The sequence below is a fragment of the Falco cherrug genome, chromosome 1 (genome assembly GCF_023634085.1).
Source record: "Falco cherrug isolate bFalChe1 chromosome 1, bFalChe1.pri, whole genome shotgun sequence".
NCBI classification, from domain to species: domain Eukaryota; kingdom Metazoa; phylum Chordata; class Aves; order Falconiformes; family Falconidae; genus Falco; species Falco cherrug.
This window is the reverse complement of record NC_073697.1, coordinates 26,511,003-26,525,495: the sequence shown is the minus strand read 5'-3', so window position 1 is coordinate 26,525,495 and position 14,493 is coordinate 26,511,003. Positions and strand designations below refer to the sequence as shown.

At 40.3% G+C, this 14,493-nt stretch overlaps 1 protein-coding gene across 1 annotated transcript in view; it reads left to right on the top strand.

Annotated features, from left to right (window-relative positions):
* The window catches only part of ANTXR2 (ANTXR cell adhesion molecule 2), a 120,163-nt gene that overhangs the window by 35,686 nt on the left and 69,984 nt on the right, over positions 1–14,493 (top strand). The window contains exon 10 of the mRNA XM_055706780.1: positions 1,911–1,980. Within this exon, the coding sequence (XP_055562755.1) occupies positions 1,911–1,980 (70 nt within the window). The remainder of the gene's footprint in view (positions 1–1,910; positions 1,981–14,493) is intronic.

The window sequence follows — 14,493 nt, the reverse complement described above, 5'->3', positions numbered from 1 at the left end:
TTAGGAGAATGGTTCTCATTGTGTAAAGATCTTAGGGATGGAAAAGGTTACTTAGCTTTTTAACAGCTTAGATGAGTGTCAGTGAAGAATGTCTGAAGTGTGTGCCTTCTTTAAATGACCTTTTGAAATGTTTTCTGACCCTAGTTTCTCTGATTGTTCAGTCTTTTATAGCCGTACAGCATGTGTATGTCTGCTTTGCCATGGTAGAAATAACTATACTTGAGCAGGATGAAGCCCCCAAATACTTGCTAGCATCTGATGTGAGAATTTCCAACTAGGTTTCTGGGCTGCTTTTTTTTTTCCCCTCTTGGCTTCAGGAAAGAAGGGAGAGGAATGGCATACTGATGTATTTATCATACGTTGCAGTGTGAAAACACAATCTGCTGTAAGGGGTCTTGCCAGAGGCCTGCTGCAACCAACCCAGGTTCTTGTCTTCAGCAATGGACAACAGCAAATATTTAGGGAATAGTATAGGAAGGAAATAGGGAAATTTAATGTGAACCTTCCCCCGATACGCAAGCTCATTCTTTACAGCTCTACGCTGGGCTCCAAGTGCTTTTGCCTCAGAGGAGACCTAAAGGAGAACAGTCGAGCTGGGATGGACAAAAAGGTAGGAAGGGTGCTTTGAGCAGTATGGTCCCAAGAAAAGGGAAATTGTGCCTGTCTCACTGCATTCTCCTCTGCAATAAACTGGCAGTCTATCAGTGGAACCCTCACCATGTGAGGGTGTAACAGAGGGTACTTGCACGAGGATGTACTTCAGTGTTAGAGTTCTCCTTACTGATAGCCTGAGCTCCGCTTTGGGACCGGCCTCAGAGCAAACCATTATTTTGTCAGTTCTTCTGGTTTTAAAAGATGCATTTGGCATGTTTCTCTTTTTGCATTTATAAAGAACCATTACCAAATGCTAGAAAGGAAACCTGCCAAATGTAGCTGTGGGATAGAAAAATAATCTATGAAACATACCATTAAGACAAAAACATATGGCAATGTGCTAATCCCTCTTCCCCACCTCACAACTAGCCCTAAATCTAGGCCAAGCAGTTAGTGCAGATTATAGCACATTGGAAAAGCTCATTTATGCTAACAGCTCCTCCTTCAGCTGCCCCTGAACTACTTGTATGTCTGCCTGTTTCCTAAATGCAGGACAGAGTCATCTCCAAGTTTATCTGGCAGATCATTTATCTGCTCTCACCCATAAATCAGGAAATAGTCCATGCTCACAGGAGCAGCTCTGGTACAGAAATTAACAGTCCTACTGTGGGGAAGTTTGGGAGGATGGTTCTGCATCCAGGAGCAGAGTTCTTCCCGGCTTACCAAATGCATGAGGTAAAAGAGCTCCTTCCTCTCCTTCTCACAGCTGCAGAAAAGGAGTGCTGTGCTGGACATGGTGCTCTACAGATAGATGCGTTGTAAGTTTTAAGAGATTTGTTAAGCTGGAGACTCAAAAGCATGAGAAACACTGGAGAAATAGACATGCCAATCACAACCAATGAACTAGTCCTTGAATGCAGTGCACAGGGTTGGAGCTAATTAGAAACAGATCTTCATCTTCCAAGTATTACCAAACCCCTAATAGTGTTCTCAGTCTTTGCAGAAATGGCCTCAGTTCTAGGAAATTACCTCTCTGAAAGAGCGTGAGCTGACTTGAGTACAATAAAGTAGACTATGTAATGTGGGCTCACATTCACATTTGAAGCTAACTCCGGGTTTGTATGTTCAAGGTGTGGTTTTAAAAATGTAGCAGCTTTATTCCCTAACTTAGGTCTGCCTGGCTTGCAAGTTCCAGACATTACCAAACAAGTAACCAGCATATTGTGAGAAGGGAAGGGACTTCATAACATGTTCATGCATCAGCTTCTCATTTAAGCAGCACAGTATATTAACCTCATGTGATTTGTTTTTTTCAGATGAAAAACCAAAAACGGTGAAATCTGATTTTTTGCTGTGTCCTGCACCAATCCTATACAAAAGCGGCCAGTAAGTACTTGAAACAAATGTCATCCTATGTTTTACTAGAATTGGACCCATTATTGCTGATGTTAATCATGAGGGGTTTTGGCTAGAGGCAGTCTTTTGTTGTTTTTACGTGGGGTGGTTTGTTGTTGCTTTTTTTTTCTGCTTTTCTTGGGTTATTTCCCTGGTGTATTTGCCAGCTTTGGAATAGGCTTTAAATAGTCATCTGTGACCAAACCAATTTGGACAATGCCTTTAAAAATGAATATTCAGCCAGTTTATTGAACACTGAAAAGGTCTGGCTTGTCATAAGTTTTATGCAGATTAGCTGTTTTAACAGGGCATAATATGCTCTCTTCTGGATAATCTTTAGGCTCATTGTTAAATAGATTACATTATCACTGACACTTACAAGCTATTATTAAAATTATGTGTCAAGATGTGTACCACTGCTTAACATGTAATGATAAAATGAGGCACTAATTTAACAACGGTAGCAATCTCGTAACAGCACTGTGGCTATACTGCAGTTCTAGCCTTATTCTAAGTGTCACTAGCCATGGCTGCACATTACTTCCGGCCCTTTGAGGATTAATCCTTCCCTCCTCCTCTCAAATTCAGACATGCCCTAGGCTTTTAAGATCACTTCAACTTCGCTGTTCAGATTTGTGAAATTCTAAGCTAATCAGAAGTCAGAAAATGGTATGTCACATCTCAGCCCTGTAGGAGGGCAAAGGTTTTCAGGCTGTTGAATTTCTCCCTGTTTTTGCAAGTAGTTCTTCTCAGAGAGTTATTTAGGATGAGGTTAATACTAATCCGGTAGGAAGCACAGCAGTTTGTTACAGCTCTGCGTTTTCTTTCTTCTGTGGCAATTCTTAGCAGTTCAAGACCTAAGCATATCGCATAGATAATTTTCTGAGTTAAGCAACAATCAGCCACCTCAGTTGTGCTCTAAGACCGACAGCAAAACCCCAGATACACATCTGTTTTGTGCATTAAATAGCGACCAGGAGGAGAAAAGTTGGAAAGTGGTAAAAGAAAAAAACAGTGATTAACCCCAGTGGAAGGGAGTGGAGCAAATTACTGTGGAGGAGCTACGTTGTAGCCTCTGTGCAGCAGGCAAGGCTCCTGGGGGGAGCGAGCGCTGGTTTGTGGCAATGCAGGGAAAACAAGCGTGGAGGAGAGTGACATGGAGAGTAGAGGAAAGGGATGAGTTTTTAATGCTGTGATGTTTTCTTGCTACTCAAGTTGCATTTTGTGCAGCTAGGCGAAATGTTGATCTTGTCCTATGTGCAGTGGGAGTTCGGTAGACTTATGTGCCTTTATGTCAAATAGTGCAGTTGCACCCTTTTCCATTGAGCTAGGCTGTATGTGGTTGTGCGCAAATTGTACAGAAACCCAGCTGTAACAAACTGCTGTCTTAGCTAAAACCTATCAGCACCGTGTACAGCTGTAAGAATGCTAATTTTCATCAGAACCATGTAAATCAGTCAGGTTAAGAACCCCTTCTCTCCATGCCAATTACTTCAGTGGAGTTGCCTTACAACAGAAGAACAGTAGCAAATTAGGCCGCTGGTATTAAGCACCTCGCGACCTGAAGCTGTAAATGCTTTTCTACACACTGTTAGTCTGAGAGCCTGTAAACAGCTTATCCTGACAAATCAATGGGAAATATATGGAGATGCATGGAATATTTGTATAGATTAAACCACGGTTTAAGTTACTTGAATATGCTGCATTTTTTGTTGTTCTGTGAAGAGCTTGTTTGGCTTGTGAAGCGTTACTGAAATAGACAACTCACCATATTGTCATTGCAGTGTAGATCAAGCACCTAATTACAGCACGTTTCTTCTCAGCAGCATTTGTAAAAAAGAATGCGTGAACAGTACACATTAAGTTGTACAGGTTAACAGGATTTTTTTTTTTCCAAAGTTACTATATGAAATATACTGTCATAACCTGATACTGAAGTAGTTAGTTTTGGCCCAGAGATAAACAGTTTGCTATGCAGAAGACTGACAGCTATGAAAGATATGTATGTACTTGAACTCTTGACTTTCCATTGGCACAGCTCAGACTATTGCTGGATAACTCCCAGTAATTCCTCATGTAGTGGAGCTAATATTAGTTGTTAATGTACCAACAAGCGATCTGCTCTTTTTCTAGTGCTCTTTTTAGTGGAATTAAGAGCAACAGAAACAAAGTTAGCTTTGTGACTTTTAAACCTGCAGTTTTGTTTCTGGGTAAATGGTAAAGACTCACTTAACAGGTTTCATAGTATTTTTCTAATTGGAGACACTTCTCGTTAATTGATGAATTTGCAGTTTTCACATGCAGAACAATAGAAATCCATGTGGAATAGATAAAATGCCAAAGTACCCAAGATGTTGGGTTGGTAAACCCCTGGTATCCTGGACTTACGCCACTGTGTATTTCCACTTTTATTTCCAGCTGCTGGCTGCATTTACTTTGGAGCCTCAAAAATGCCAGCTGTAGATTTAACCAAGCATTCTTTTCAAAGCCTATTTTTTCACAGTGCCATGTAGCAGATGGATGTAGTATCATTAGGTTATGTGACAACATGACTGCACTGCTTGTACCATTTGAAATACCTTCTTGTCATGCCACTTCTGAAGTGCAAAATTACATAGTCTTCTTACAAAACCAGCTCATTTTGAAGGACCCTTGATTAGCTAACAGAGAATTACTTGGGATTTCTAAACCTATGCATTATAAAAAAATGTTAGAAAATATTGAAATGTTTCAGAAAGGAAAAGTACCATTGTCACTCTTCAGGAAGAAGACAAGGAGACAAGTCCAAGTTGAATTGCTTTGCTTCCTGTGCTTTGAGAGATCATATGCAAGTGATGGCAAGTGTAACATTACAACTAAGCTGGCTTACTACAAAGGACTCAGATTAAACTGCACTGATCATTTAAAAGCCATATATTTTTAGGGTCTTGCAGAATGTTTGAGAAAATCGGTTTCCCAGTCTAGCTTAGGCTTGAATTTGCTGTCCAGCTCAAGGGAATCAAATTGTTTCTGTAGTCATTGTTACTTTGAAAAGAAAACAGAGCCCTTGTTGCTTTGGAAGACCGGTACAGGAAAAACTGGTATATTTTTGGAAGTCGATGTTCTTCTGCTGCCTTTGCTTTTGTTCTTTTCATTTTGTTCCAGGTTCTTTGAGAACGCATTCAGACAATGTATCTATAGGCTTGACTTCACAAACAGATGGTTTCTGTTCCTCTAAGCCAGTGGTAAAATCCCCTCTGCCTGCAGGGGAAAGGCTATCAGAACAATATACATTTCTCTTCCTGAACATTTACAAATTCTCTTGTGTTTTTAGATGAGTGGATGACAATAAAAGTTTAAATTACACAGCAATACAATATTTTACTGAAATATTTGTAGTGGATATTTACATGTCTGCTACTTAACTATCTCTGTTTGAACTCTGGTTTCTCACTGGAGTATTACAGTAAGAGATTTTGGATTCGTTGGTGCGTGCTGAAAAAATCCCATTTGATCTTGTGCAGAATCTCATCTAAGGAAAGCAAGAAAGGTTAGGTCTAGGCTAGGCAGTGAATTATTCAAAATGAACCAACAGACTGAGAGAATATCATTGTTCTTAAAATAGTTCAGAGAACTACAGAAGTTTATTTTTTAATGCTGCTGCAGTGTTACTGGCCAGCTTCCACCTTTATGCATCCTGCACTTGAATTCATACGGTGTTTACTCTAAGATTAGCTTGTAATATGAAGTGAGCATTTACCCCTCAGTCCAGCAACATATATGAACTTATAACTTGACACAGATAGACTTAAGTGTGTCTGAGCACATGTGCAAAAATTTGGTTATGTGTTTCAAAACACCAATGGAAGGACAAACATCAGGTTAAGTGGGGTCACTGCTTTCATTAGGTATCACATGATTTCCATCTCTCAGTTGAGTGATGTTTTGACACTGTTGCCGTGAATGGCACTCGCCTCTGTCTGTCTAAGGGGTGGCCTTGAGAGAAGTGGGCAGTATCTTTCTCCTTGGGTTTGTAAGCTTAAGGAACAACAGAGCCAAAAAAGATAAATCCGAACATAAACCTGAGCGCGAGTGAAACCTTACTTGCAGTTACATTGAATTTATGATCAGATCACATGCAGAGATGGTACAGTCTGCACTACTGTGTTTAATGACCTTATTTGCCCTCTATTCAAATCATGTTGGTTTCAGCTTGCATATATCCCTTCCTACATCCTGTCCAACATGAACAGCTGGTGGCACTTAAAGAGCAAAGATTAAATAGGAATTATTTTTTTGTGTGGTAGGAAGGAAAATTACTATGCTTATATTCCCAAATTCTTAGTTGCCTCCAGTTTCAAAGCAGCAGACCTAAGTTTAGTCTACAGTGTGCAGTTCACTTGAAACAAAGCACACAGCAATGCATGATAATCTGTTAGCGATTATCAGATATTTTTTTTTAATGTAGTGGTAGTAGTAACTGCTTTTGGCAACAGCACAAGTTGACAAGTTTAGAGGTAACTTTGAATGTACCTCCTATCCAGACATTTCAGTAAGGAGTTACTGAGGGAAAAATTAACCTTATTGAGCAAATCTTAATCTGTGTCTGAATGTAATTGGAGAATAAATACCTCAGACTCTTACAACTGTAAGAAAAAGTAAGAACCTCTGTCCTAGAAAGAAAACATAGTGGGAAACAATCTCTAGGAGCAAGCACATTGCTTGCTTTGTATTTCTGAACTGCAAATGTTACCTTGAGACATGCTTTTATTTGGCTATTAACCAGATTTCTCACAGGAGGAGCCTGTGTCATTCAAGTCTTTGTTCTTCCTGTTGACAACAGCTGCTTTGCTTGTTTTGCACTCATTTGTGAAAGGGATGGCAGCTCAGAGGGAGTTCAGAAACATAAACACATCGTGTGGTTTCTGCACTGTCACTTCTCAGGTCTTTAGATATTTATTTTTTTATTTGTTTGTTTCTGGTTTACCGCCAATTTTCTTTGGATCCTGTCTTTGTAACTTGGATATTGTCCCTTAGGCCTTTGGAAAGGAAAGATGAGAGAAGAAAGAAGTAACCATCTCCTTAATTTATGTAGTACCTTTAGCCTTTCTGTAACCTATTTCAGGAACTAGCTTAACCACCTATTGCATCCATGTGTCATCCTTTTAAGAAGTTTCTCAACTTCTCTACATATGAAAATAAAACTTTTTTTTGGGGGGGGTTATGTTTCACTTTTATAGAGTATCAGTTGTTTTTTCCACAGCAGGAAGTCCATCCTGTAATGTTCAGTAATGCTGTCTGGCTGTTTACATTTGACAGTTTGCATTGCCTGCCCTCTGTCTATTTTTGTTTGAGCTAGAGCTAAAAGAAGCTCCATTTCTCTTCTTTTTTTTATACCATTTTGTATAGCCTGTGATAGCTGGAATGCAGGCAAGAGTTTTCTCATTCTCTGGCCAAAATTTTGATGGTGCGATCTTAATCTCTGAAGTACAGATTTAGGGCAGAATTAGCTATTCTGCTTTTTGCTGTGGATCACATACAGGGCTGAGGACAATAGGAATCAACCACAAGCTTCAATATAAACATGACTTTGAGAACATCTCTCAATAGGGGCTTAAGGGAAGCCACGGTTATGTCTTCTGGAAGAGCTTGTAGCTCTGCGCAATTGGAGAGGTAAACTTGATAGCCCGGTGCATTTCTTCCTATGGGTTTCTGACAAATTACCATAAAAGCAGTTCAAAGTTACACAGTACTGTGGGAGTCCATTTAAAACTTATGGCAGTTTACAGGATGCACCAAAAAGTTCCTGCTTGCTGCTTTAGAGGCCTCAAACGTTTTTCGCAGCAGCTACGCAGGTGAGAACTAAAGCTAGCTCAATGCCTAGAAATTCACGCCCAAGCTGTCACTGGCATTCCTGCCCTGGGTTTCCGCCTTCCTGGGAAACAATCTCCTGATACAAAGAGGAAGCACGTGCTTCATATTTAATTCTAGGTGCTTTGAGTGAAAGATGTTTCCATGACAGTGGAACAGTGGTACTTTTGAGTCTTGCTTTCCAGTCTTGAAGTGTCATTTTTATTAATACCAGCACCAGATTTAAGAGGAAGAGTGTGAACACATGAAAGCAGACACAGTGAAGATGAATGGGTTGTGGGCTCCATCCTGCAAATTACCTCATTTGGTTTCTAGACAGCTGCTCTCGAATGAGAGCAGCTGAAAGGTGTTCTACAAAATGGTTGTCATGGCAGGCTTCTAACAAAGGATGCTAACTATTCCCCCCCTGCCCCAGCTAGCCCAAAGATAGAACATATTATGCCTTTATGCCATCCACTGCTTCTTGTGACATAAACGGAGCCAGAAACTTAAAATTTACTTTCGTATTTCACCTCTTGGGGAACAAGACCATGTTACATTGGCCAGCAGTGTTCTCTAGTTCATTATGCAGGCAGAATGCCATGGAAGCCTTGCATCTTCAGGGATGTGTACAATACATGCAGAAGCAGTGAAGCCATCCTTTTTCAAAAAAAACTTTTTCTACTGTTTGTTCCCTTTCCTCCTCCAACACCTGTAGGTCCTTAAACAAGCCTCACCGCTTCCTCCCATGTGCTAGCATACTTACAGTCTTAAGAGGCACGTTGTTTAAGGCAATTACCTGGAGCATTGCAGTTTTCATTAGTACAAGGTGATCAGATTTCATAAATGTATTTATTACTGCAACTCCTTTATGGGATCTTTACTTTTTCCCTGCTTTTTTCTGTGGTTGATAATGGCTCTGAAGAAGTAAAAGCAGTGTTAAAAGTAGTGGTGCTTTGTAAGGTGACTGATGTTTAATATGTTTGCGTAATTACCTTCTGGCTAATAATTCTAACCCATTAAGTAGCTAGTTAGTACATGTTTCGAATAAACACATCTGGTCATGCAATGAGTGAGGGTTCTGCCTACGTGTGGGTGACAGATGTGATGGTAGTTTCCCCAGTGCTCTCTTTTAAATAATTAACAGCACGCTAGTGAAGTGGCCTTAGACAGACAGCCTCAAAGCCAGCTGTATAATCTCAGAGCTGTGTCTATGGACATGTGCCCCATCTCGTTTGTCTGCTCCAGCTCTAACATTCCCTCTTCTTTGGTATTTCAAAAGCTACATGTAGCTGTAAGAAACAGCCCTTTAGATAACTTTGGACTCTTGGCTGCTGGTCTGAAAGGCAGCAGAAGGAATAATGTGTCAGGCCACCCAAGGGGCAAATAGTTTTGAATTCACAAGCCTTGCACATTGATCTTTCCTACCAAACAAAGGGCATTTGAAATAGTCCCGCCCTGTTTTTTCATTACGTGGAGCTGCTGGGTTAGGTTTGGAGACAACTTTATTTTGGAGGAAATGTCATCTTGTGGTAGTGGACTTTTTTATGTGGTCAGTTAGCTTCCTAGGCTGGAACAGCTGGTAATTCTTACAAATTTCAAAAGTGAGAAAAACCAAGATCAGTTATATGCAGAAGAGACCATCACTTCCAACTCAGCTGTCATTTTGTTTTTCACATTTTGGCTTTTTGTGATGGGGCTGTTTAAAGTTGGTTGTGTCCACACACCACCCCCACCCCCCCCCAGCTGAGGGAGGAATTATGTCAATAAATTAAATAAATAGCAGGATATTTTGCAAGAGGCTAATTTGCACAGAAATTACTGGGTAAAAATGAGACTTGAGTTCTTGCTTACCAAAGGGCAAGGTAAGATTTATTCCTACTTCTGAGGGTCTGTGAACCCTGATGATTTTGTGTCTATGCTATAATGGTTAACATGCAGCTGTCATTAGTTCTAGTGATACAGGCTCAGTCTGTGACCTTTGTTTTGTAAGGCATCAACAATAGCACAGCTGCCCCTGCATAGTTGAGATCTCAAACCTGCAATTTGGCAAGAGGAACAGAACAAATTGGATAAATACACATAAACACATTGTGAAGGAAGGGAAAACAGAACAGAATGAACCAGAGCATCATCCTACAACTTGTTTGATAGGGATGATTTAAGTAGGCATATGGTATAGTTAAATGTGCTTTCAAAAACATTGGCCTGATTCTTCAAGCAAATATGAAATAAATATCTAAATAGAAAGAGAGCTGATACAGTGTCATTAATTCTCTCAAAGGAGGCATATGAATGCCTTTGGAAATGTGTGCAAGGAGGGGGGCTGGGCATGAATGATAAGCAGATTTATATTCCCACACAAAAAGTGTTGCTAACTGATTGTTAAGATTACACAGTTGTACTTTCTTCCAAGGCTGCAATCATTAAAAAAAACACCCAGGCAGGCAATAAGCTAATATTCAGACCTAACCCAGCACCAGTTTTCACATCTTACTAGCTCAGTGTTGTTGTAACAGACCACCGCAGCCACTGTAATACCTCTCACACACCGTTTCCATCTAACAGTGGCACTGCCTACAGCGGGCATATTTAAGAGCTGAAAATCTCTGCCATGCTCATCCTACATTGCAATCTTTCAATACTGTATTGTTTAGTAACTCAGTAACAATTGTAAGTTAAAATTAGCCTTTGTCTTTCTGCATTCCTTTTACCAGATGGAAAAAGCCTACAAAGTAGATAAGCTAAGAAATTCCAAAGGTCTTATCACAAAATAAGTCTAAACATATATTCAAATGATGCTTTTCACAAGTCAGTTATATCTCCCACATAAGCTACGTGCAAATACTCAAATATGCAAATGATGTGATTTCCTGAGCTTGTAGATAAACATGTGAGGTGACCTATTTATTCAGACAAGTCCATAACTTTGTCAGGTTCATTAATTTGAGTAGGATGTTCATTTGTCTGCCTGAAGGAGTACTGAGAAAAGTTGTAACTTAATTGAGTTTTCTTGTGACATGGAAATGAGTAACCGAAAACCACATAAAGGCGATAATTACTATTGTTTTCTATGGCTAGGGTGGAATCAGTGTTACTATTATTATTTTCCTCCTTGGTTGAGAAAGGTAACATTTTGGGAATCATGTTGCAAGTGCAGGGAAGAAGTGCTGAAGAAGGGGGGGTTGCATGCAGGCTTGTATACCTTCCAGAGTTGTTTAAGAAAGGATTAGTATTTCATGGTGCATATTGAGCGTTTTCTGTTCTCTTTCTAGATAAGTAGTTACATTTACCTTCTTTTTGTGGTATTGTTAACTAAATAGCCTTTTCACAACCTTTGTGACAATTGAAGCAAGAGGTTAATTTGGCCACAGAACGACATTACTCGTTAATATAAGGGGCATGAGTCATGTGATGAGTACTTAGCCACTTTGAGTTAGGCAGCTTGTTTAAATGTTCAAGTGTGGGTTTAAGGACCCATTTTCAAAGACATCCTCAGCCTATAAACTACATTGCAACTACATACTGCTTGAGGAACGCCCTGTCCAGAGCAAAGGGGAGCAATTTGAATTAGGATTCAATAGGATTTCTCAGCGAAGAGGTAGCTTATTGACTAAGATACTTCGAGTTCCAGATAATGCCAGTCATTACTATAAAAAGACAAAAGCACAATAAACCCACGTGACTAGCTGCCTCTCAGTAACCAGTTATACAGCACTCAATGAAGGAGGACAGGCAGTCTGCTGTTGCCAAAGGAGGTACCAGCCACCAGGACAAACCCTGGGCTTCGTTTGGCTTGTCAGCCTTCCTAAAGCCTTTCTGTCTTCCCTGCACACATCAGCTGAGCAGCTTTCAAACACAGGGGACATGATAGCCAACACCAAAAAAAAAAAAAAAAAAAAAAGGGGGGGGGGGGAATACTTGCTCCCTTCTAACTTCCTGCTGCCCATGTCAGCCGTGTGAGTTCCCTGTGCTCACAAATTGGTAGGGTGCCATCTCCAAATTGAGTTGTTTTCACCTGTTATTCTCATTCCAGAGCCCCTGTGCTCAGGTGGCTGGAATACTTCATCAGATATGTACTCATTGCTCATCACACTCGTTGGTTTGATATTAACTTTATTCTTCAGTGTAGATAGCTCTTCTTCCCCAGTAGCACTGGCTAAAGACAGTTGTCATGAATTGGATCCTCTCCCACCTGCACTAATTCCTTTCTTTGCAAAGTCAGTGAGACTTAGCATTTATTTTCAGCACCAGCACTTCAGCTTCCCGGCGCCACCCCCACCCCCCGCAAGCATTTTGTTCCAACAACAATAAAAAAGAGTGTGGTTACCAATCACTGCTTACTTACGTGGTACAATCTCCCCCCTCCCCAACAGCTAGGGAGAAACCAGAATTATGGCTGGATTAGGCTTAATGTCTGTTATAAATATTAACTTCTGAAAATATTTTAGAAATACATTTAGTTTGACACAATTAGATTATAATGGGAACTATTCACAGATGGAAACATCCTCAATGAATTGTATAGGCTAACTGGCTCCTAAGACATATGGATCTGATGTTAAGATCAGTAGTAATTTCTAATGCAGTCCTTCACGTTCCTCAATAGGGCACACAGTGTTCCCAGAGCATTAAGAAAGAGTGCGTGAGCAGAACTAAGTGCTTAATATTATGCAGTGGACATAGTATCCTGAGCTGAATTAATAGACTAATTTAACATAATAATGACATTTCATACCCTGTTACTGCAGGTTCCCATGATTCCATGAGAGTAGAGCTAATTCATTGCTGGCTTCCAGTTCTTTCAAATTCACTAGCACTTCCCAGCAGTGAAATTCTTAGGACTTGGTACTTCTGTCCATTTCCGGTGGAAAGCCAAACCCAAGCAGACAGTATGTCGAACACTCTGCTGAGAGAGCTAGGTTCTTCTGGGGTAACAAGAGGGTAAGAGAACTATAACTTGAATTTATGTCCATGCTAAGATACAGCAAGAATGGTGGCAGGGAGGGGTGGGGTAAGAGTTTGTGTCGATTCTTTACCAGAACTGCAAAACATCTTAATGATTTGCACAGTGTGCAAGTCTTGCTATCCTTGGGAAAATAATTAGATATTCCTTTTATGCCTGTGTAGTTGGTAGGAGGAAAACAACTCTGACCATTCATCATAACTGCAGATTAACTGTCCCCACTACAATTTACATTGACTCGAGTAAATGGTTTCCTATGCTCCCCAGGCATAGATGACCCTTGGCATAGTGAAACTGCACTGAATGTTTGGCAGGCAAGGTTTGTAACCCTGTTCCAAGGGAGCCGGCTGTGTCCTTGTGCAGCTGGGGCTTTTGATCTGGGAAGAGCAACAAAACTGGACCTTCCTCCATGGCTGCAGGGATCTGTCCGTAGACACAGAGAGTCAGATCTGTGGTCCTGGAGTGTTAACTGAGAACCCGAAAAAGGATACTCTGTGCTTTGGTTGGTGAGAACGTGTGGGTAAATACCAGTTGTATCCCCGGTGAATAATGGCCAACGATTTCAAGCTCAAGTTGGTCAAATGAGACCCTGTGTCTGCACAGTGAGATTGGAGCTGACCCCACTGAGACACCATCATCTGTTGCGCAGGGTCCTATGGCTGTCTCACATACCCTGTCTGACTTAGTTGTCTCCCTGTGTATGTCACTATGCTTGCTTTTCAACCTTTGGGCAGAAAATGAGGGGTGACATGACAAAGACTGGCTCACCTGGCACTAAAAATTTCAGTCTTCTTCCTGAGGTGAGATCGGTATTTTTTGGCAACGGAGCTTTTCCTTCAAACTCTTATACACAAAGTACTTGCACTGAATGACACCTTGTATTTGCTCCAGCTGTGAACAGTGGTGAGTATTTCTTTGTTAAAAACTTGAACATGCTTTTGTCAGTCACAGTGTGTTCCGGTTTCCCCGTCCTTCAGGTGACCATCAAAATAAAGTATGGTTGTGGCGGCACCCCTTTTTGCTGCCAGGATGTTGTGTAGGGGATGGAAATTACATGGGGGTAAAGTGATAGGCATGCAAAAAATTATAGTTAAATTGGTAGTTCCACCAGAACCTTCTCCCACACTGATACTGATTTTCTGGTGTGTGATTTTTATCTATCTATCTATCTATCTATCTATCTATCTATCTATCTATCTATCTATCTATCTATCTATCTATCTATCTATCTATCTATCTATCTGTGTGTGTGTGTGTATGTAAACACACACACAGATACATATGTATGTATGGATATATTTGGACTACGTACACACACGCACACTTACTGGCCTATCAATATTAACTGTAATACAGCTATATATTAGTTCATAGAGGTAGTTTTTTTTTCTAGGAAAAAGCACCCTTTTACGTAAATAGATCTGTTCTTTTTCTTCCTACTATGTACAGCATTTTAGCTACTTTAATGCTGGCACTTGATTCTAAAATACCTTTGTCACCATAATTTTAGTAACTTTTTGAGCAGTTGCCAGTTTAATTTTCAGTGCGTGAAAATTGCAGGTAAATTATTTATTACTTCCAGCAAATGTCTTTCACAATTTTATTTAATTTTTTCATCTTTTTTAATGGGTCATAAAATGGCAGTCTTTTATTGGATACTCGTAAAGTAAGGAGCAAATGAATACTTTGCAAATAGGTTACTGTGGATT